Source organism: Diorhabda carinulata, chromosome X, assembly GCF_026250575.1.
Source record: "Diorhabda carinulata isolate Delta chromosome X, icDioCari1.1, whole genome shotgun sequence".
Lineage (NCBI taxonomy): Eukaryota > Metazoa > Arthropoda > Insecta > Coleoptera > Chrysomelidae > Diorhabda > Diorhabda carinulata.
This window is the reverse complement of record NC_079472.1, coordinates 63,805,519-63,830,662: the sequence shown is the minus strand read 5'-3', so window position 1 is coordinate 63,830,662 and position 25,144 is coordinate 63,805,519. Positions and strand designations below refer to the sequence as shown.

Genomic DNA, 25,144 nt, shown 5'->3' with positions numbered 1-25,144 from the left:
TAATCATGTACGGAAATTTATTTATATAATAATCCAACGAATAAAGACCTTCATAAAAATTATTAGTTATAATCTTTTTTTAATAGCGTTGATAATTATCATTTAGAAAGAATGTGTTTATGATGGGCATCGTTGTTCGGAAGAAAGAACAAACTATGTTTTTATAGCCTATTTTCAATAACAAATTATTAATTGTCTTTGGAGACACTGTCTTTTATCAAAATAAATAGTTAATTGCCTTTAGAGATTGTCTTTTCTAAATAAAAACCACCAATTGGTTCGGTTATCAATTGTCTTTAGAGAATGACTTTTTTGAAAGCAAACCTGTCTAGAGACTGTTTCACAAAAAAAAGTTTTAAATTGCCTTTAGAAACTGTCTCTTACAAAAACAAGCCATCATTTGCCATCAAGCCATCAAACCTGCAAGTATCTTTGAAGAGTATCTATCTTTTAAACTTTCCTTTACATAAATAAACCATCATTGTCTTTAGAGACTGTTATTTATTAAAACAAATCGTCAATTGCCTGTAGATACTGTCTCTCACCATAATAAATAATCATTTGCCTTTAGAAACTGCCTTTTTTAAAATCAAACCCTCAATTGTCTTTAGTGGGTGTCTTGTATCGAAACAGATCGTCGATTGTCTTTAGAGAGTGTCTTTTACCAAAATGAATCGTCATTTGTTTCTAAGCACTGTGTTTTACAAAACTAATCAATGTAAAATTGCCTTTACAGACAGTCTTTCACAAAAACAAACTATCAATTGACTTTAGATAATATCTTTCATCAAAATAAATAGTTATTTGCCTTTTGAGACTGGTTTTTTGAAAACAAACCTTCAAGTGTCTTGGGAGAGTGTCTTTTACCAAAATGAATTGTCATTTGTTACTAGAGACTGTGTTACACAAAATAAATTTCTTTTAGAAATAGTCTTTTACAAAAACAAACCATCAATTGTCATAAGAGTCAGTCTTTCAAAAAAATAAACCTTCATTGTCTTTAGAGACTATCATTTTTAAAAAAAAATTGTCAATCGCCTTGTCTTTCTCCAAAATAAATGTCCATTCGCCTCTGAGACTGTGTTCTCAAACACAAACCTTCAAGTGTCTTGGGAGAGTGTCTTTTACCAAAATGAATTGTCATTTGTTTCTAGAGACTGTGTTACACAAAATAAATTTCTTTTAGAAATAGTCTTTTACAAAAACAAACCATCAATTGTCATAAGAGTCAGTCTTTCAAAAAAATAAACCTTCATTGTCTTTAGAGACTATCATTTTTAAAAAAAAATTGTCAATCGCCTTGTCTTTCTCCAAAATAAATGTCCATTCGCCTCTGAGACTGTGTTCTCAAACACAAACCTTCAAGTGTCTTGGGAGAGTGTCTTTTACCAAAATGAATTGTCATTTGTTTCTAGAGACTGTGTTACACAAAATAAATTTCTTTTAGAAATAGTCTTTTACAAAAACAAACCATCAATTGTCATAAGAGTCAGTCTTTCAAAAAAATAAACCTTCATTGTCTTTAGAGACTATCATTTTTAAAAAAAAATTGTCAATCGCCTTGTCTTTCTCCAAAATAAATGTACATTCGCCTCTGAGACTGTGTTCTCAAACACAAACCTTCAAGTGTCTTGGGAGAGTGTCTTTTACCAAAATGAATTGTCATTTGTTTCTAGAGACTGTGTTACACAAAATAAATTTCTTTTAGAAATAGTCTTTTACAAAAACAAACCATCAATTGTCATTAGAGACAGTCTTTCAAAAAAATAAACCATCATTGTCTTTAGAGACTATCATTTTTTTAAAAAAATTGTCAATCGCCTTGTCTTTCTCCAAAATAAATGTACATTCGCCTCTGAGACTGTGTTCTCAAACACAAACCTTCAAGTGTCTTGGGAGAGTGTCTTTTACCAAAATGAATTGTCATTTGTTACTAGAGACTGTGTTACACAAAATAAATTTCTTTTAGAAATAGTCTTTTACAAAAACAAACCATCAATTGTCATTAGAGACAGTCTTTCAAAAAAATAAACCTTCAAGTGTCTTTAGAGACTATCATTTTTTTAAAAAAATTGTCAATCGCCTTGTCTTTCTCCAAAATAAATTTACATTCGCCTCTGAGACTGTGTTCTCAAACACAAACCTTCAAGTGTCTTGGGAGAGTGTCTTTTACCAAAATGAATTGTCATTTGTTACTAGAGACTGTGTTACACAAAATAAATTTCTTTTAGAAATAGTCTTTTACAAAAACAAACCATCAATTGTCATTAGAGACAGTCTTTCAAAAAAATAAACCATCATTGTCTTTAGAGACTATCATTTTTTTAAAAAAATTGTCAATCGCCTTGTCTTTCTCCAAAATAAATGTACATTCGCCTCTGAGACTGTGTTCTCAAACACAAACCTTCAAGTGTCTTGAGAGAGTGTCTTTTACCAAAATGAATTGTCATTTGTTACTAGAGACTGTGTTACACAAAATAAATTTCTTTTAGAAATAGTCTTTTACAAAAACAAACCATCAATTGTCATAAGAGTCAGTCTTTCAAAAAAATAAACCATCATTGTCTTTAGAGACTATCATTTTTTAAAAAAAATTGTCAATCGCCTTGTCTTTCTCCAAAATAAATGTCCATTCGCCTCTGAGACTGTGTTCTCAAACACAAACCTTCAAGTGTCTTGAGAGAGTGTCTTTTACCAAAATGAATTGTCATTTGTTACTAGAGACTGTGTTACACAAAATAAATTTCTTTTAGAAATAGTCTTTTACAAAAACAAACCATCAATTGTCATAAGAGTCAGTCTTTCAAAAAAATAAACCATCATTGTCTTTAGAGACTATCATTTTTTAAAAAAAATTGTCAATCGCCTTGTCTTTCTCCAAAATAAATGTCCATTCGCCTCTGAGACTGTGTTCTCAAACACAAACCTTCAAGTGTCTTGAGAGAGTGTCTTTTACCAAAATGAATTGTCATTTGTTTCTAGAGACTGTGTTACACAAAATAAATTTCTTTTAGAAATAGTCTTTTACAAAAACAAACCATCAATTGTCATTAGAGACAGTCTTTCAAAAAAATAAACCATCATTGTCTTTAGAGACTATCATTTTTTTAAAAAAATTGTCAATCGCCTTGTCTTTCTCCAAAATAAATGTCCATTCGCCTCTGAGACTGTCTTCTCAAACACAAACCTTCAAGTGTCTTGGGAGAGTGTCTTTTACCAAAATGAATTGTCGTTTGTTTCACAAAACAATCTATCAATTGTCTTTAGAGCCTGCATTCACCAAAATATATATTATAAAAACAATATATACTCCTTCACTAGCACTACATCGCTCCATGCGAATCTACCTTGGATTCGGAATCTGAGCTATATCACCTGTATCATTGGTTCAATTTCTATAATACTCAAGACCCTTTTATCATCGTATCCGTCTCTACCGATATATTTATTATGATACCTCCAGTAGGTCCAAATAAGTTCGATGGCATTGAATTTGCAATGGTAGAGTAGTAGCCTTAAGATTCCAATAACATAAACTTTTTCTTTTCGGTTCATTCGGAAATTTGTAATAGTTCAGGTCTTGAGAGCTTTTAACCAAGCGATAATTCCATATTTTTTCACGAAGTAATGCGTCCTTTTCTACCAATTTTCATTTTCTACTAATCCTTCACTTGACTTACTTTGTTCATTCATATTATATATTTGAGTCCCCTGGATACATACTAGTTTTAATCGAGGTGTCTGACTGAATAGTGTTTGGATTATTTTCCATTTTTTAACGAAACATCTCTACCCTTTAAGATATTTCCATCGCAGTTATTCTAAATGATGGACTCATTATTAAAAATTCGTATTTATCAAAGTCCAAATGCTACATGAATCATTTTTACACCAATGAAAAGAGGAAGTTTCCAAGATTTTATGTATTACAAGAGTTTAAAATGACCTCCAGCTACTGCACGGCAAACATCTACGCGTCATCGTGTGTGTCATGCTCCATAATTTCTAGGACATTACCGCAAAATTAGAGACGTTTCTCTTTGTCATTAGAGCCTACGCGAGTTCTAAATGGTAGAGCTTCGGTATCAAAACTTTCCATACAGTTGGTTGGGGGTATTCCAAGTCCTCTACTAGTTGTATTGGTAGACTTACTTGGGCTGCGAACTAAACTGTCTTCAACTTCTAACACACGCGGTGTTTTTTCCTTTACACATTCTTCCAGTCTTTTTAAATTGATTAAACCAACGAGTAATGCTTTTTCTACCAGGTGGTTTAATACCAAAATCAGCATGAAAAGCTGCACTACAATTTGAGAGACTCACTTCTTGCGAACTAAATAACACAGAACAACTTGTACTCCACAGTCGCCATCTCACTCACAACTGGCAGTGACAGAAAATGGCAGCCTATTGCCACGAGAGCTCTAGCGGCTGCTTCTGGAACCATCACCGCCTGCCTACACTTGTAATACATTTAAAAAAACTTTGAAACTTTTCCTTTTTAATGGTATAAAAACTATTCATGTTGCATTTGTACTTTAATAAAAACGAATTTTTAAAAATGGGTCTATCATTTAGAATAATATGAATAGAAATGTCTTTAAATTGATATTAATTTGAGTGTAATACCTCTTGAACAGATGAAAGAGGTTAAAAAGAACCGTATTAGTTTCTTTTTATCTCAAAATATTCAAAAAAACCACGAAACAGAGTGAAGAAAGTAATATAATTTAAAATGTACGAAAGCTGCTTATTGAAAAATAAATAAAAAAATATTTTATTAAAATCCCCACCGTTATAAACCCTGTTAATTTATATCGTATTGTCAGTTACCCTTTAACTAAAAATACAATTAGAAATCGGTCTGACAAACATGAAGTATAGTGAGAAACGTAACAGAAGAAGCGATGTTATTAATTCAAACCCTCTCTATGGATACTTGCATAATAACAATTCCCATGCACTGTTGCGGAACAGTTTACTGCACCTGCTTCTTCTATTTAGCGATGTTTGCATCAACAATAATTCTTGTCGTACAGGATTTACACACATTAGAAGATTTATTAGACTCCTACGCATTTTTTTCTTCAAGTATGAATCAATTAAAATACTCCTCGAAATATCTGATGATATAGATAACTTGGTTTTGTTTCTAAATATTCTTGATTTTATGTCCCTTCTGTTTCAAAATTAGTTTTTTTAATAATTTTTGAACGATAGATAAAATTGACGTTTCGGCTTTTCTTTAAGTCTTTCGAGAAGATTTAGAAGCATAAACATATCAAAAGGTCTAAGAAATAAGAAATCAAAGAAATTTAACTTGGTTCTTATACAATATTGGACCCCATTCCACTACTTCCGAGCACAATGGGTCTTTGAGACAATCGAAGGTGTTGTCAACACTAATAAACTTGTTAGAGGAAAATCTTGTACAAATAGATTGTTTTCAAATATTATAGATAGAATACATAAGGTTTTAAAGACAATCTCATCAGTTATATTTATCCAGTCAACACCATCACTATGATTTATTTGGTAAAGTACCAGCATTTTATGGCAATCATAGCATTTACCAAATTCTAAAAAGAAAATTGAGTTATCATTCAATTTTGTCACCGTCGTTGGCATTCGAAGTGTTCGGGTAAAGTCGTTACAGCTGGGTAAGAACTCTTCCTGATTGGCTTGGAATGTGTGCAATTTAGCGTATGCTCAACGGTAGTGAACTCCCTACACCAGCGCAATTTCAACCATTCAAAAATTTATAATACAATGTACGCTTTCTATTGCGTCACTTAGTATTTAAATCCTTATCCTTTTGATTCATAGCATTCACAAAATTCATCTCATACAGCGTTCATTTCCTTCACGACTGAAAACAATGTCTTGCTAAACCAAAGGCGCCGTTGTGTTGCTCTAAAATTTGCATTGTTAAGAACAAGTCTCGTAGCAAAATTTACATATACGATCTTGTAAAAGACTTCCTTTGAATCACTGCTTGCTCAAGATAACAATGCACACGTCGATTCCAATCGCAAATGATTTATAGTCTTATCATACTAGCGATGTGCGAGCGTCTGCCGAGCGGAGCGAGCGCGCAACGAATGGTCGCGAACACGTCGGCCCTGGATTAAAATATCTTGAATAGTTTGTAGCATAGTTAGACATATGCTTGTTTGGATCCATTTTATAGTCTGGATGAACTGATTTCAAATCCTCAACCAGGGACAACGCAAAATTGTATTCGGGTCCATTTTCGTCCTTCCTTTGCCTTAACTTTGTAATAATTTTATCCTCTACCTATGCCATTTTTTTTAATTACGATCACCAAATTCTCTGCTTGTTTGGTCTCATATTGCGTAACGATTTTGAATTTTACTTATAAATAACTCTGTACCAATATTCGAATCTTCCAATGATGCCATGATGATACGAGTGAGCACCTACGTCCTCTAAGATTCGTGTCTCGTTAGGAACTGAATGGAGAATGAATTAGCGTTTGTACGCGACAGTACACAATGGAGTCTGCAACGAATTCGTTGCGCAAGCGCGGCGTGATCATTGCGCGCCCGTTCCGCTTTAAAGACGCTCGCAATCAGCTCGTATGATAAGGCTCTTAATGGGTCAATTCGTCATTACGTCAAGTTTCACTAAAAGTCGAAAGACAACTAAATTGCCTTACTTTTTTTTCTCTTAGTTAATCATAACCATGTCCTGTCATTATTATAAACAATTAAATAAGTATTATCGTGATTCTTATATCAACTACATAACGAGTTGTTGATTACAACGTAAATAGGTTCAAAGTAATAACGAACCGATTCTCTTATGAAGTCTTTAACTTATAAAGTGCCGTTTTTTTTTAGTATCCGTTAAACCAATTACCCTAGATGTAGTTCAACAGCATCTGTTATGTTTTTACACGTTCGTCATTCTAATAAATGTCACAACACCTGTCGTATGGTACATCACATTCACCTATTTCTTCAGAATTATTGAATACTGGGTGTTCGCGTCTTAAATGTTTGTTAACGTCTCTCGATTGTTCTCTGTACTGTCAAAAATAGACAGTTGACGTTTGTCAAGTCTTATGAGGGTATTCGTAATATAAAATTACGAATTACGACCTTGTAACCAGATATACTGGACATTTGATCAGAGTGGATGTAGATGTTTTAGTTTGTACGCATGTGCAGTAATCAATCGTTGAGTTGTAATTTCATGATTCTTAACTTGATGATTAGCATGAGGATTGTCTTCTGTCATCATCTGTCAATCATTTATCCTGTTTCTTGTAAATTGGGCTTTATTTCTAGATAGTGTCCTGTACAACGTTGGTTCATGATTGTTAATCCTTCTATTTGTTAATTCGTCCTGGAATTCCCAAGTTTAGCTAATACGAACAGATTGATTCCTACTCCATAATGAAAAAATGAAAAAAATCTAATCAGCTTTATGGTAAATTTCATTCTTATACGTGGTGAATTTCTTTAATCTTTGCTACAATTGCTGTTAAAAATTAGCATCAACGGTTCCCACATCAAATACATCTTAACTAAAACATATTTATCAGAGTTTTCAACAAGTTGTACGAGAAAATTAAACTAGGATCACATCTGAACAAGCTACTAGACATGGTTTAAAAGAAGAAGGAAACATTCTGGATTTAATAGAAGAAGATTCATGAAAAGGAAGAATGCGGAATTTGGGACTGCAGACTAACATAGAAAAGACATATTTATAATTGGATCAACCGCTTCTCCAGATGTAGAAAAATGTTGACCTCCCAATTTATTTTCGACCTGCAGAAATGAAGAGAAATCATTGGGTACAGAACAAGCATTGTACAGCGATTGACCCATCAATTGACTGTTCGAAAACGTTTTTATTTGAACTTATGCGTTGTCGTGGTTGATGATTCGTTTTGGTTCCCCTGATTCTTCGAATCTTTCTGGCAAACAAATGCTAATGTACTACTTAGAATTGACGTTGCTCTACATGTCCAGTTATTCAGAAAAAACAGGCAACCATTAGCTTCCAAGTGTTTCGAGCGCCAACAACTTTTGTTGGATTTGACTCGTCTTGAAAGACCCGTACATAGATTAAATTTTCATAAGCTCCTTTTTACACCACTGTCAAATTATGCAGTATCCAATGCGAACAAATCTTTCTAACAACCAATTCTGCATGCAATATTGAATGTATTTTAGTGGAACTGATGTCCAAATGTGTTTCAATCTCACGGTATGTCACATGACGATCTTGCAATGGCAGCTTTGGCATAGAATCGATATTTTCTGGCGGCACAACAGCCGATTTTGGACGAACTTCATCCTGCAGCGAAGTGCCACCACGATTGAATTAGGAAAACCATGACAACACGTTATGAGTACTTTCATAACTTTAGGAAGGCAATGTCAAATTTGACATATTCCCATCAGTGTTGCCATATTTCAAAATATAAGTAGCAACTCTCGTAGTACTAAAAAGCAATAAAACAATAGTGAGATGTGAGAACTATGTATATCTATGAGTTATTTTTAATAAAGAAGGGACAGATAAAACAAAAACAATTAAAACTGAGGTTCTACAATGCAATTATTAGGAGTACTTTGGTATATATATCGGAAATATGGAAGACAACAGAATAACTAAAGAAAAAAAATAGAAATCACGGAAATGAACGTCTTAAGAAGAAGAACGTCAAGTTTGGATCAAATACACCTGAATCTGAAAGATTTGATCATAGAACATATTGAAGAAAAGCAGCTGATTTGGTACGGACACGTGCAGGGAGTGGGGGAGAAAAAATTGTTAAAAAAAGTGGATCTCACAAGAAAACAGAAAGAGAGGAATACCAAAATTAGCAAGGAATAAAAAAATCATCAATGAGTGTACCAAATATAAACGCCAAGAACTTTATATATACGAGGGGGTACCTAAAAGTAACCGGAATAGCATTGCCATGGGTGGAGCTTTTGTAGTACTGATTTCTGCCGCTAGGGCCTACCTAGCGCAATTCGTCGCTAGTTCAGTGCCGCGCGGGCCGTTGACCTGCCACGTTCTGTTCGTCACTAGTGACCGTTTTTGCTAGTGCTGTTTCACTGCTGCTTCTGTTTTTTATAATGGCAAATTTAAGTGAACAACAGGCCGCTGTGAAATTTTGTTTTCTACTCGGTAAAAACGCTGCCGAAACTGTTTTAATGTTGAAAACTGCTCACAAAAATGATGCTTTGGGGAAAACTCAAGTGTATAAGTGGTTTTCTCGATATTTAAAAATGGCGACATGTCTATTGATGACAAACCTGGCTCTGGACGTCAATCAACTGATCGAAACGATGAAAACGTTGATAGAATTCGATAGCTTGTGCGCACAGACCGTTGACAGACAATTGATCAACTGTCTGAAATCAGTGGAATATCTTGGAGCTCGCTTCAGCAAACAGGTGACTGGCTTTTCCATCGTGACAACGCACCTGCACACTCAGCCATCACTGTTAGCCAGTTTTTGTTTAAAAATAACAGCTCCACGTATCTTACTGGCCTGACCTGGCTACATGCGACTTTTTCTTGTTTCCACGCTTGAAAAGGGGCATGAAACGGCGATTTGAAAACATTGAAGACATCAAGAAAAGACTAAGACAGCAGCCATCTCTAAAGATGAGTTCAAACGATGTTTCGAACAGTGGAAGCAACGCTGGGACAAATGTATTATTTGTAATGGAGAGTATTTTGAAGGGGATAAGGTTGTTTTGTAAATATATAGCATTTAAAAAATAATTCCGGTTATTTTTGGGTACCCCCTCGTAAATTCAGAAAAGCTTACATCTATAACATGTAGAAGCGCAACGCGGTACTGGGGCAGAACTAGAGATGCTTCAATTTACCTTAGGAGAAATTATAATCGCGGCGAAATTGGCATTACAGGAATTCCAAAGAAAAATTCAAATTATTCCAAAGAGAAAACAATGACACAATTAAAAAATTAAAGTCTATCAAATAATACTTTTTTCAATCTAATACTACAATTATTATCATAGAAATTATTGTAAGTATCACACAAATTATTGAGCATAATTGTATAGAGTAAATTACGTAAGATAATTCAAAATTATGTAATTTGGAATGATTACGGTACATAGTATTCAATAAATTTGTTCGATTTTGCATTTAAACATAGGATTAATTGATCATTTTCTCAATAACTTACCCATGAAAGTTACATGAGAAGAAGCTTCTTTGACTATCATTTTACTATCACTGAAACACTAAAACTGAATCATTTTCAAAATGAAAACTAAAAGTGGAATGTCTTTTCACAAGATGTGTTTTATACAAACATTTTATCAAGACTAATAAGCTCTTTTACATCTTACCATAAGCTAACCATACTTCTGGCATCTCTACGATTCAAGTGCCATTTTCCATGATGCAAACACATTTTGACCCCGTTCCACGGTATAATTAAACGTTCTATAATGGAACAAATCATCAGTTTTGTTCATTCACTTTTTAAATATTTGAAAAAAATAATCGAGGGAATACAAAAAACTATTTTTCGTGCATGTATTTTGTAAGAAATAACTAAAATTTTATCTTTATCTATTGCGTGTACGTTAAATTCTTTTTACTACCCCCTATCAAAACACGTTTTGTATTTGTTCATTGTCAACATCGTCTCTCGATTGTTAATCTATTTTTGAATACTTTTTCAGCGAGTTTTTTCTTCAACTTTCTTTTGTAAACTTAGGTCATGGCTTATGGATTTTCTGAAAATAACATTTCAGCTGTCTGTCTGGGGTTTCAAAATTAAATTCGTTTATTTTTCCTCAAAATCAAAGGCCAGAGGCTGAAAAATACCAGACGTAATTTTTCAGTCGTTAAACTTCATATACCGGGTGGACAAATAACTATAAATCACATCGGTGAATACTTTATAGTGATAAAAGAAAATTAAGTAAACTGTATATAATATAATATATAATAGTGCCTTTATATTCGTACGAATGTAAGACGTGAGGTTGAGTTTTTTGTTTCTTTGAGTCCTTTTTCCAAAATATTATCCATTTCTTTCAAACTTTTGTTTTTGGTAGTGCACCTGGTGTAATTACCAGTAATTTTGTTGATTGCGTCATTTCTCTACTTCGAAATAGGTCCAAAATTTCAATTTTTTTATCTGTTTTTTTTTGAAAATAACTTTCTGTCGAAAGAAACCTAAAATAAAGAGGATTTATCAAGAAAAATATAAAGAAGGGTCTAGGAAGTAGCAAGTTGTAGTACCTGGCCTGATTTAGAGATGGCGGTAGTTGCTTGAAAAATACCACAATAGAAAGTACACAATCTTTCAAGTTTGAGGAGGTCACGTTATTTAGTATTTGTTTGGCAGCCATCAATGATGAACGTTTTAAGTGAATTTGTAAACATAGAAAAAAATTGGTCATCGTTAATGTCATACAATAATTTGATTTGAAGACGTTGGGCCAGGTACTTCTGGGATTACCTCGTACTTCATTGAGTACTTCAGAGAAAAAAACTCTCGTAACGAAATAGAAGACTAAAAAGTTTAAGTAATGAATATGTAAAATTGATTTCGGAGCCTCTGGTTAGGTGGAAGAGATTCTGATTGAGTTTAAAGATTGTTTGAATACCCTGAGGTTGGAAGATTTTGCAATTTCTATATGTTATTCCTTTAATATAAAGAAGAGATACCTTCAATTGATTCTCCAAATCAGTTAAGGATGCTGGAAGAGCCGAAGATAAGAATTTGGGATTTGTTGTTACCATCCTGAATCAAAGTTTGTTTAAGTATCAAGTGTATCAATGACAGAGTCAAGTTGGGCCGGATGATTATGGAGTTGAGCGTTGAGAAAACGGTTGGTATGAATGAGTTTGCAGTAGACGAAGTTAGAGAAACCTCAAGAAATGGTAGGGATGATTCCTCCTTTACTTCTATCGTGAACTGTATACAAGGATATATGCCATTCAGATGGAACAAAAAGGAATTTAAAGGATGTCTTCCATGGCGCCAAATGACATAAGTATCATCAACATATCGTGGCCAACAGCTTGCTAGGAGGGGGGAGAGACCAAACTGATTTAAATAACCTTTGTGTGAATATCTTTTAGATTTTGAATAAAGAAATTCTATAAAAACTTAACGACATTCGTAACAACTTGAACTAACTTTCAATATGTAATAATATGTAAACTTGTATAATTTGAGTTTATAATAAACTGTGATTTTGTTTTGTTTCAGGTGTCGTAGATGCACGGGGGGAATTTAAATGACCGCAGGGCGCTTGAAAGAGAGGCCCTGCGAAATGTCATTAATCAATGGAACGCCAATAGATTGGATCTATTCGAACTTTCCGAACCCAATGAGGTAAGTTGTAGGCTGTGGGCTATTCGAGAATGGTACCAGAAGTACTTGGTCTGCCCTAGAGATGGCGCTTGTTGCTTGAAAAATACCACTGTTTTAGAAAGTTCACAATCTATACAGCATATAGTTCAAGTTTGAAGACGCCACGTTGTTTGTTTGCTAGCTATCAATAGTGAATGTTTTTAGTGGATTTGAATTAGCCCAACCAATACAAGAGCTGAACTAGATTCTACTCTGGGTGAGACTGCTCATTCGTTATCAACAGTAAAATATTAGATAGCAGAGTTTATACGAGGCCGGACGACCTGCAAAGACCAGCATCGCAATGGTCGACCAAATGATGTGACGACTCCAAAAATGTTGAAGAAAATCCACTGAATGATCGTCGAGTGAAAGTACACGAGCTAGCAGATGTAGGGCATTTCAAAAAGTGGAATACATCGCATATCAACTGGAAATTTGGACATGAGAAAGCTCTGCGCAAGATGAGTACCGCGTTTGCTTACAATGGAACAAAAACAGCGTCGTTGAAGTATTTGGCATTGTTTAAGACCGAATTTTTTGCGTCATGGATGAACCGTGGGTCCATTATTTTAGACCCGAAAAAGAAAAACAATCGAAACAATGGATTGAAAAAGGAGAAGCCGCTCCAAAGACGGCAAAGACAGTACCATCTACAGGCAAGGTATTGCGTAGTTCTTTGGGATGCGCGTGTGATGATTGTCATTGACTATTTTGAAAAAGGAGAAACTGTCAACTACGAGTATTATGAGAACGTTTGAGCGAAGGAATCGAGCAAAAACGAGAACATTTGGATAAGAAGAAAGTGTTGTTGTACAAAGACAATGCACCATCTCACACATCTGTTATTGCAATGGCCAAAATGAATGAATTAAAATTTGAATTGCTACCTCATGCACCCTATTCGCTAGATTTAGCCCCTTTCGATTATTTTTTGTTGCCATACTTGAAAGAAGGTCTCGGTGGTTGAAGATTTTCCAACAATGAAGAAGCGATGTCGGTAGTTAATGCTATTTTGAGGACCTTGTCGATTATTATTATAAAAAGGGTATCAAACTTATTGAACATCGCTGGGGAAAGTGTATGGACCTAAAAGGAGATTACGTCGACAAATAAATATATTTTTTTCCAAAATTTTTGTGTTTTCTTTGTTGGGCCAGGCACTTCTGGGACTCTTCGTGTATACTACAGCTTATTAGTATTAAACTTTATCTCAAAATATGTTGAAAACTGTTCAATAATAATTATTAAACATCTAGACTCTATTATAAAAACTGAATTAATTTCATGGAAGAATCAACGCTTAAAAAGTGATAAAAATCGAAAGTTCTTGTTTTAAATTTTAAATTTCCACCGAACATTGAACGCGACGTTCGGAAACTACGATCTCATTCTGGATGAGGATTAACAACAGCTGATTGATGATCTAACTGACCTCAAATCTTAGTTTTCGAAAAGCCTTATTGATAAACAGTGACATCTTCAGGTTGAGGTCAGTAAATACTACGTTTAGTATGAATATAACCAAAGATTCCAGAAGTACCAATTTAGTAAATCTAAGTGTATCAAGCTTGCTCAGTTTCTATAATAACTTTTTTTATTGTCATGTTTTTTCGATGTTATGATGATTAAGATTTCAGTGTCACCGATAACAGTGAAATCTATTTTCTTCTCTCAAACTAATACGAAAAAGAAAGTAGGTGCATTCTGTGAATACCTGATATCTATAGTTGCTGTTTACACATACATATTACATTACACTTCTGTATTTTTGTAAATAAATACATAGCCCTTTAGAACTACTGTTCAAATGTCCGCTACGCATTTATGAATCTGTCAGTCAGGACGTGTTCTTTTTTTTTTAAGAAGGTTGCCTCTAGTTTTTACAAAATGTGAAACAGAAACAAACTTCGAAGACAAGTGCTTTATTGCTTTTCTAAATATTTCCCCTTAAGGTCTACAAATTTTGCATACGCTGAAACTAATTCTGGAAACATGTTTTCAATTCTGAAGCTGATATTGTAGAACCGCGGTTTTGAAAGTCATCAACAGCTTCTTGAGGTGATGAAAATCACTCTTCGCGCATCTTTTGTTTGATATTGGGGAACAAATAAAAGTCAATAGGCAATGAATCGGGTAAATTCGGGCAATTCGAAGTTAATTCTCTTTCAAATAATCAGTTGTTACAACTTGATTTGGTAATTATACACTTTCACGGTCACCTGGTTTTTGGCTCTAGAAAATCGAAAATTGGATGGATTTTAATGATCTTGGTCTCAAAATGTTGCATTTTACGGCGGATTTATAAAAAAAATTAGTAGAAATAGCTGGAATGAAAATTTCTCATAGTTTTACTGTTTTAAATCGTAAAAAAAACTGTTTTGCAAAATAATCCTTTACAAAAAATTATCTCATTATCAGATAAAGTTCTTATATTTTTTTTGTACTTTACATAAATTAATAAACAATTTAAAAAAAAATCCAAAAAGAATGATTTTTTCAGTTTTTATAGCTTAAAATGAAATCGATGAAAAACAATCAATTTTCGTGAATAGTTTCGTATTATATTCTTCAATGTTAATAGTTTGCATTTAAAGTCATGAAACTGTATTTATTTTTAATTTTCGTCTTTTTTTTTTCATAAATCCGCCGTAAAATGGAACATTTTGAGACCAAGATCATTAAAATCCATCCATTTTTCGATTTTCTAGAGCCAACCTAACCTAACCTAACCAAAAAACCAGGTGACCGCGAAAGTGTATAATTAGCCTTTTTTTTTAATAGAATACATTTTAGGCTGTAAAATACCGAAAAATTAACTTTTTTGAAATTTTTTTTTTCAAAATATTCATTTTTTTATGTAAATTGCGAAAAAAAATATACGAACTTGATTCCACGACGTCAGAAACAGTTATGAAGGATAATATGTAGAAAATCATTTTTTTTGCATCTAAAGTCATGAAACTGTAAAAAATATTTATTTTTTTTCAATTTTCGTATTTTTTTTTATAAATCCGCCGTAAAATGGAACATTTTGAGACCAAGATCATTAAAATCCATCCATTTTTCGATTTTCTAGAGCCAACCTAACCTAACCTAACCAAAAAACCAGGTGACCGCGAAAGTGTATAATTACCCTTTTTTTTAATAGAATACATTTTAGGCTGTAAAATACCGAAAAATTAACTTTTTTGAAATTTTTTTTTTCAAAATATTCATTTTTTTATGTAAATTGCGAAAAAAAATATACGAACTTGATTCCACGACGTCAGAAACAGTTATGAAGGATAATATGTAGAAAATCATTTTTTTTGCATCTAAAGTCATGAAACTGTAAAAAATATTTATTTTTTTTAATTTTCGTATTTTTTTTTTATAAATCCGCCGTAAAATGGAACATTTTGAGACCAAGATCATTAAAATCCATCCATTTTTCGATTTTCTAGAGCCAACCTAACCTAACCTAACCTAACCAAAAAACCAGGTGACCGCGAAAGTGTATAATTACCCTTTTTTTTAATAGAATACATTTTAGGCTGTAAAATACCGAAAAATTAACTTTTTTGAAATTTTTTTTTTCAAAATATTCATTTTTTTATGTAAATTGCGAAAAAAATATACGAACTTGATTCCACGACGTCAGAAACAGTTACGAAGGATTATATGTAGAAAGTCATTTTTTTTGCATTTAAAGTCATGAAACTGTAAAAAATATTTATTTTTTTTAATTTTCGTATTTTTTTTTATAAATCCGCCGTAAAATGGAACATTTTGAGACCAAGATCATTAAAATCCATCCATTTTTCGATTTTCTAGAGCCAACCTAACCTAACCTAACCAAAAAACCAGGTGACCGCGAAAGTGTATAATTACCCTTTTTTTTAATAGAATACATTTTAGGCTGTAAAATACCGAAAAATTAACTTTTTTGAAATTTTTTTTTTCAAAATATTCATTTTTTTATGTAAATTGCGAAAAAAAATATACGAACTTGATTCCACGACGTCAGAAACAGTTATGAAGGATTATATGTAGAAAGTCATTTTTTTTGCATTTAAAGTCATGAAACTGTAAAAAATATTTATTTTTTTCAATTTTCGTATTTTTTTTTATAAATCCGCCGTAAAATGGAACATTTTGAGACCAAGATCATTAAAATCCATCCATTTTTCGATTTTCTAGAGCCAACCTAACCTAACCTAACCTAACCAAAAAACCAGGTGACCGCGAAAGTGTATAATTACCCTTTTTTTTAATAGAATACATTTTAGGCTGTAAAATACCGAAAAATTAACTTTTTTGAAATTTTTTTTTTTCAAAATATTCATTTTTTTATGTAAATTGCGAAAAAAATATACGAACTTGATTCCACGACGTCAGAAACAGTTACGAAGGATTATATGTAGAAAGTCATTTTTTTTGCATTTAAAGTCATGAAACTGTAAAAAATATTTATTTTTTTTAATTTTCGTATTTTTTTTTATAAATCCGCCGTAAAATGGAACATTTTGAGACCAAGATCATTAAAATCCATCCATTTTTCGATTTTCTAGAGCCAACCTAACCTAACCTAACCTAACCTAACCAAAAAACCAGGTGACCGCGAAAGTGTATAATTACCCTTTTTTTTAATAGAATACATTTTAGGCTGTAAAATACCGAAAAATTAACTTTTTTGAAATTTTTTTTTTCAAAATATTCATTTTTTTATGTAAATTGCGAAAAAAAATATACGAACTTGATTCCACGACGTCAGAAACAGTTATGAAGGATAATATGTAGAAAATCATTTTTTTTGCATTTAAAGTCATGAAACTGTAAAAAATATTTATTTTTTTTAATTTTCGTATTTTTTTTATAAATCCGCCGTAAAATGGAACATTTTGAGACCAAGATCATTAAAATCCATCCATTTTTCGATTTTCTAGAGCCAAAAAACCAGGTGACCGCGAAAGTGTATAATTACCCTTGATTTAATAAAAAGAACGAAAATTTCAGAAATTTTTATCTCACCTATAATCTTTTATTTCTCATTGTATGTTTAATTTTCTTCGAAATTCCAATAAAAAGATTTTAACTTGATCTATTTTTAATATGTTTTCAAGATATATATTTTTTCTGCAATTTTCCATTCGGCCCCACTGTACGGCGTGGTTCTCACTATGTCCGGGTTTTTAGTGTTTGAAATAGCCATAGCGCGGCGCTGCTATCTAGGGATGGTGGGAATTACTCATGTTTATCCATATAACATGGAATCATTTCGATTAATCAAATTGTAGAATTTTTATAAATAACTAAAAATTGTACATAATAATGAAAAAATGTTTCGTTTTGTTTTTTTTTTTGCATATTTACCATTTATGTACATTATCAAACCTTATCAAGTCAAAATAATGTGAAAAAATAAATATTTTAATTACAAAAAATACAGTCGGCTTGGGACGTGAAAAATTTTCACCGAATTAAATTAAAAAAATAAACCAAAAACTTGGTTATTTTAATTTTTCGGTAATTATTTAGTTTAGGTTGCATACGCTCGATTTCCTTGAAATTTCAGTATGTTATACAGTTTTTTATGCTGAAAAAGAATATATATACATAAAAAAACATAAAAACATAAGGGTTTGAACATTGGAAAATGTACGCTATCTTGGATAGTGGATATTTTACAAATATTTGATGTTGTAGAGGATTAGGGGCTGGGGGAGGGGTTTGTTGAACATTTAGACTATCTTTTAACACCCCCTGCCCTCCCCCAATCCTCCCCAACATTAATTATAATTAGTTACGACTAATATAATGACACAAATCAATTTCTATTTATATACATGTAAAAATAATCATTTCTATCGGATACATTCGTGACGTTTCTTCAATAAATGCTTAAATTCTATTCGAATATGAATAATGTCTTTTAAATAGAAATTCCCCAAAATACTGACGATAATATTATCATGAATACCTCGCCATAGTCGCTCAATATTTTGAGTATGAGCCTAACCGAACCTAACCTAACCTATCTAAATTTTCAACCCCGAAAAAGTATGTGAAAGAATAATTTCCGCGCTCAATATGTATTAAATTAATCAGCATAATTTTTTCCACAACATATTAAAATTTCAAGGAAATCGTTCGTGTGCAACCTTAACTAAATAATTACCAATTTTTCATTCAAATTTTGAGTTCAAGCGAAGTTTTCTTAGTTCCTACAACTTTGCTTAACTTTCGACCATAGTCGAGATGTACCCTAAAAAATTCTACTTCCCTCAAATCACTCGTAAATTATTTTTCCTTTCATTTTTGTAATAAGTATTCCCTTCTTTTCCCAATGGATTTCATCCTACTTGTCTCGTTTATTACCATTTTCAAAGGTTTTAGCTCTGGTCAGCATACTTAGCAATTAAGGGTTAAAAGGCGAGACATTCGAAAAAAACCTTTCGACAATCACTGGTATATTTATATCTAATGTATTCGTGTATAAAAAGAAAGTGGTTCTAAATTTCATATACCTATTAAATTAAAAATCGTACACACGTGTTTTTCACGTTAATTTGATATCCAAGAGAGAAATGAAAAAAAAATATCTAATTTCAATTTGTTTGAAAATGAAAGCATAAATTCCGCATACATTATTTATAATTATTTGGAAAAAAGACGTGATTCAAAACGTAAACATAACGTTGGCTATATTTAACTTACTTGTCGTATGCTTTATTTTTTTAATAAACAGTATAATCACAAATGAAATTCATCTGCATTTAGTAGATGTTACTATTTCAACAATGGTTACTAATATCGACGAATAATAACAATTCTTATTCTTGTCAAGTGAATAATATTAGGCAATCTAAGAAAACAGATGATCTATGCCCAAATGGCGGCCGTGGGGCAAACAATCGATTTACAAGGTTGCCAACTGCTGGCGACAGAAATCAACCAATAAATACAATAGATATTTGACAAAAAATCAGGGCAACAGATCTCTAAATTTAAAGTTATGAGGAGTTCAAATCTTACCAAATCCACGCTGCACGATTTCTGGACTTCGTCCATTTGAACTGCATGTGGGAAAATACCTTCTCGACTTTTGGCACTAGCAAAAATCTGACCCCATTTCTCCTAAACTGTCAAAATAGAACGCTTGCTAGTTTGAGAGAAAACTGGTTTTGAATTAGAATGATTATCGATCATTTTTTTCAATGCCCAGTGCAGTGGCAGCTTCTAAAAGGTAATCAAAAGAGATATCGTTTGTCATGGTTAGATAAAATATTTTCTTCAAAAGATTATCACTGAAATCAAATGCTTATATAAATAATGGCAAATGTCATGTCTTAAAAAATTTGGAAACCGGAAACTGCATTAAAAAAACGTCTACATCTCTTCAATTCTTTGCCATCCTCAAATGAAAACCAAAAAACTGTTCTTTCTTTCAAACGTTTCATAGTTGCAATGAATTCAGAAGCGCTGGTTGCAGTTTTCTGAAAAAGTTTATTTTGTTTTTCCATGGTGGCACATATATTAGCGAGCGGTTTCAAGTGATCGAATATTTCTGGTTGATTTTGCTCCAAATCTTCTAATCCCACCAGTTCTTTCAACGCATTTGGGCAATCGTCTTCCATAGAGAGGAAATACGAAACAAGAGCGGGATAAAAATTCAAAATCTTCCTAAGAGATGGGCCTAATGGCAACCAACTCCTTGATACATGTTTAACAAGCTCTTGCCATTATATTTCGGCTTTCTCCAAGAACTCTTTCAAAGAATCAATTCTCCTGTTACATTTTCACTGCTTAACTTCCAAACCCGGGACAATCCGTGTTCCGGGGGCAGATATTAGACAATTCTGGGAAATCCGGAAGGGTTGGCAACCCTGTGTATATACCTATGTTAGATTTTCTTCGTTTTTTCTTGAAACGGGAGTATTATTGTATTATTTTTATATTTTATGGTATTTAGAGGATCCCATAGATACTTTTTATCAAACATATTTTTTAAGGTTGCAAAATGATAACCCAGTGGCAGCTGAAAGGTACAAGGACAAACTTAAAGCTTCAGAGTTTTCCACAAGTTTTCGTAGTTCTTAGTTCGTAGGTTTGCGGCCATGAAACATAGGTCTTCAGATAGGCCCGTCGTGCTCCACTTGACGTCACCAAAGCCCGATGACCTATGAGAAGCCTATCAGGCTCTTTGACTTGAACCCTTTGATGTCGTGGTCTGCAGTTTCATCCGCCTCCGTGCACCAGCGTCCACAAGTATCCAATATACTAGCTTTTCAGACCTACACTGGCTGGTCGAAAAAAAAAAAACTAACAAAGCCGCGTTTTCGAATGGATAGTTCGCACTTCTTTAAGTAGCTACTCTTTGAGAAATTATTTCGCAATGAAACTGGAGTTATGAAGTCTAAATAACTTACTAACTACACTAACTACAAAGAAAATTAGGGCAGAAGCATTTGTTCACTCCACGGCGACCATTTGACTACAAGTGACTACAAGCTATTCGCCGATCACAAAAAAATGCTCGCCGGTAAGAAATTTAGCTCAAATAATGAAGCAATTGCTGAAACTGAAGCCTATTTTGAGGCAAAAGACAAATTCTTCTACAAGCACGAGATCGAGAAGTTAGAGAAGTTTTTGAATATTTGTATCGCTTTTAAAGGAGATTACATTGATGAATGAAATCGATTTTTGTCAAAAATATGACTTATAGAGTGATGTGTTATCTCATAATTAAGAGGTTCCATGCACATAAATTTTCTTGTTCTTGTTCCTGTTCCTGTTAGTTCATCTGATTCATCCCGTGGATTTTAACAGTTATAAAATCGTTATTTGTGGAAAATAAGTAGCCATTTCAAAGGAATCGATTTGGGGCAAGTTGCTGAAGAACCACGAAACAATCCCTGCTTCAATATTATCAACAAATCAACTCTTTTTCGTAAAATAGCGATAAGCCAGTTGGATTTTGTCAAACAGGCCGTCCGCTCTCCAACACAATCGGCGCTGATGACGTAATATCTATTCGGAACGGATCTAGGACTATATGAAAAATATCCAGACATCTAAACTTCATAAATTTGTTAATATCTTCTTGAAATAAACACATCTATTTGTTTAAAAAGGATATTTTTTTAAAATTTTCATATCACAATCGTTTGTTTTCAGATTTTCCCGCAAGTAATGCAAAACTTTTTAAAATTTATTACCAAGAATATTTACCTATATAAAGTTAATCATGTTGACATTCTGTATAATTTAAATTCATCTAGTTTCGTTTATGGTATAATTCTAGTTACCGATTTATCTACAGATTAGAATAAAAGAAAAACGTTCGCGTTCAATTCACGCCCAGATGCGTTTCAACAATGCAAAATAGGAAGTAAACGGAGACTAACCCACTACCTAGCCTCCGTTGAAGCGTGTCTCCCGTTCAAAAAAAAAAATTGAGGATGATGATTTCTTTTTTTGCGATGAATATCATTTTACTTTCGGTAATGATGAAGATGTTATATTCAGAAGTGTTGATATGGCAATGGCTAACAATATAAATAGTGTGAAGTAAAAAAATTTGCTGATTTGATTTAATGGAAACAGGTACGAGGGTTTGACAAGTTTTTGATATAAAAAAGGAACAAGTTCTTTGTTTTCCTTGATCATTTCATACATCTTGAAACAAGCGCCCTCGTCTGATAAAAATTTGTTTCTAGCAAGTGAAACTTGAATGTTAGAAAACAGAAAAAAATCGCTAAGGGTCAGATCTAGTGGATACGGTGGGTAATCCACCAATTTATGAATTGGTATGGGATAGTGCGTTGTCCTGACTCTTTTCTTCAAATTTGGTCAGTTTTTTGCAATTTCCCTTTTTTTATTGATATTTCGAAGAAAATAAAAGATTAAATGATTTGAAAAACTATTGTAAAGATAAAAACTTTAATTGCGTTCGTTAGTCGAGCGGGTTAAGGCGTCAACCTTCTGATTATCCGATCGCGGGTTCAAATCCTGTTCACGTTGTATAAAAAACACAACAAGATAAACTGTTTTTATTGAAATTCCGAAGAAAATTAAAGAAATAATGAGGATTAGAAAGACTAGTGTCAGTATAAAGACTTAAATTGCATTAGTTAGTCGAGCGGGTTAAGGCGTCAACCTTCTGATTATCCGATCGCGGGTTCAAATCCTGTTCACGTTGTATAAAAAACACAACAAGATAAACTGTTTTTATTGAAATTCCGAAGAAAATTAAAGAAATAATGAGGATTAGAAAGACTAGTGTCAGTATAAAGACTTAAATTGCATTAGTTAGTCGAGCGGGTTAAGGCGTCAACCTTCTGATTATCCGATCGCGGGTTCAAATCCTGTTCACGTTGTATAAAAAACACAACAACATAAACTGTTTTTATTGAAATTCCGAAGAAAATTAAAGAAATAATGAGGATTAGAAAGACTAGTGTCAATATAAAGACTTAAATTGCATTAGTTAGTCGAGCGGGTTAAGGCGTCAACCTTCTGATTATCCGATCGCGGGTTCAAATCCTGTTCACGTTGTATAAAAAACACAACAACATAAACTGTTTTTATTGAAATTCCGAAGAAAATTAAAGAAATAATGAGGATTAGAAAGACTAGTGTCAGTATAAAGACTTAAATTGCATTAGTTAGTCGAGCGGGTTAAGGCGTCAACCTTCTGATTATCCGATCGCGGGTTCAAATCCTGTTCACGTTGTATAAAAAACACAACAAGATAAACTGTTTTTACTGAAATTCCGAAGAAAATTAAAGAAATAATGAGGATTAGAAAGACTATTGTCAGTATAAAGACTTAAATTGCATTAGTTAGTCGAGCGGGTTAAGGCGTCAACCTTCTGATTATCCGATCGCGGGTTCAAATCCTGTTCACGTTGTATAAAAAACACAACAAGATAAACTGTTTTTACTGAAATTCCGAAGAAAATTAAAGAAATAATGAGGATTAGAAAGACTATTGTCAGTATAAAGACTTAAATTGCATTACTTAGTCGAACGGGTTAAGGCGTCAACCTCCTGATTATTCGATCGCGGGTTCAAATCCTAAAAATTGTCGTCAAAGGTTGTTATCAAAGCAAGTTGTGACAAGTATTTGGAGTGTATAGTTAAATTAAATAATGCTTCCAATTAAAAATACAATGAAGTTGAACACTAGTCAATTTTTTATATAAAATTGGGGCTTCAAAGTCAAAAGCTGTTCAGTTTTAAAATAATGTTAATGATTTCAAATTCAAGGAAATTAGATTAACAGTTTCTTAGCCGCATCACTGATTTCCAGTTGTTTTTCTTTGGTTCGGATCTCATGTACGTGACCATCATTTTTGTGAGCGATGAAACAGTTTCATCCTTTCCAATCCACGCTCTTACTAGCGATATCTCCTCGCAGGAAGCATGCAGCGAACTCAGCTTTTCGCACTTATTTCCTGTATAGCTGTAGATGTGACCAGCCAGAGAAATTTTGGGCATTATTAGGAAAAAATTAGTTTTTTTATACAGAAAATTTGACGTTTCTTACCTGTTGTTATCTTTATGAAAATATTACTTGATATTGACAAAATTATACTGATCAATATATCACCTGCTATAGGAATATCAAAGTAGAGTGCAAAGACTTTTTTACTTGTTTCATATCGTGTTACAGGAAATGTTCATTTGAATACGCCGATCCAAAGTTAGCAAAAGCGAAACCCAACGCGCGGATGGTTTCTTCAGTCAGTATATGGCAAATGTCTTCTCTGGATATGTCTTCTAACCTTAATCCGACAGTTGTTAGAAAGATTTGGGCAATTTTTTCAATGATATCACTGGTTGTCGCCGGTTTGGTCTGTTTAGACCACGTTTGAATACAGCTATTCGTAAATCGTAAATGTTGGTGCGATTTTTTAGGCTGAAGACCAAAACTTTTCATATAACCTTCATATTGTGGAATCAAAAGACGAAGACTATTACCAACTTTTAAGTGATTAAATATGCTTATTTCCACAAAAAATATGAAATGCATCTCCTGTATCTTTCAAAGGGATCTGGGTCCTTCTCCAGCTCTCATACCATCTTTTTATTGGTCTGTTTATTTAGCTTCTAGTGTTTTGCTCAACTGTTTTCGGAAATTTTTTCGATATAATACGAGGGGTTCTTTTGAAGCTCCGCGATTGCATTTTTTCAGAATTTTTTTCACCAATCTTTTTGAGCAATTATCAAATTATGTAAGTATTCAACGGGAACAAATTTTGTCACAGCCAAATATGCGCCTCAATGTGCACGACCACCATTGAATTCGGGAAACCAGCGAAACGCGTTGACTTGAGATGATGCTTCATCACCAAAAATCGAAGCGAGTTGTTCGGCACTTTGCTGTTGGTTTAATCCATGTAGAAAGTCATCGCACGAAAATTTTAGAGATTTAATATCGTTTTTTAACCAAGATGAATGTTTCAAGTATCTGTGTATAACTCAAATAGCACTCATATGACAACACGTTCTGAGTACGTTCACCATTAAAAATGTCAAACTCTTTGTTTGACAGATTTGTCATATTCACAGCAGTGTTGCCATATTTCAAAACTTGATTACAACCCTCGTACTAATAACATGATTAGCGATTGAAAAATATGTGTATAAATTTAGCTTACGCAATCGCCAAGTTGGATTTCCTCTATTCAAAAGTTTTAAAAAAATTGAGAGCTCAGTTTTTTTGGAAAATTCTGTTTCATCGTCTTATATAACATAAAAT

At 33.0% G+C, this 25,144-nt stretch overlaps 1 protein-coding gene across 4 annotated transcripts in view; it reads left to right on the top strand.

Annotated features, from left to right (window-relative positions):
• LOC130900629 (afadin) overlaps positions 1-25,144 on the top strand; it is a 191,493-nt gene that overhangs the window by 53,962 nt on the left and 112,387 nt on the right. For all 4 annotated transcript variants that reach the window (XM_057811357.1, XM_057811356.1, XM_057811359.1 and 1 more), the window contains exon 2: positions 12,253-12,378. In XM_057811357.1, coding sequence (XP_057667340.1) covers positions 12,262-12,378 — 117 coding nt within the window. In that variant the 5' untranslated portion in view covers positions 12,253-12,261. The remainder of the gene's footprint in view (positions 1-12,252; positions 12,379-25,144) is intronic.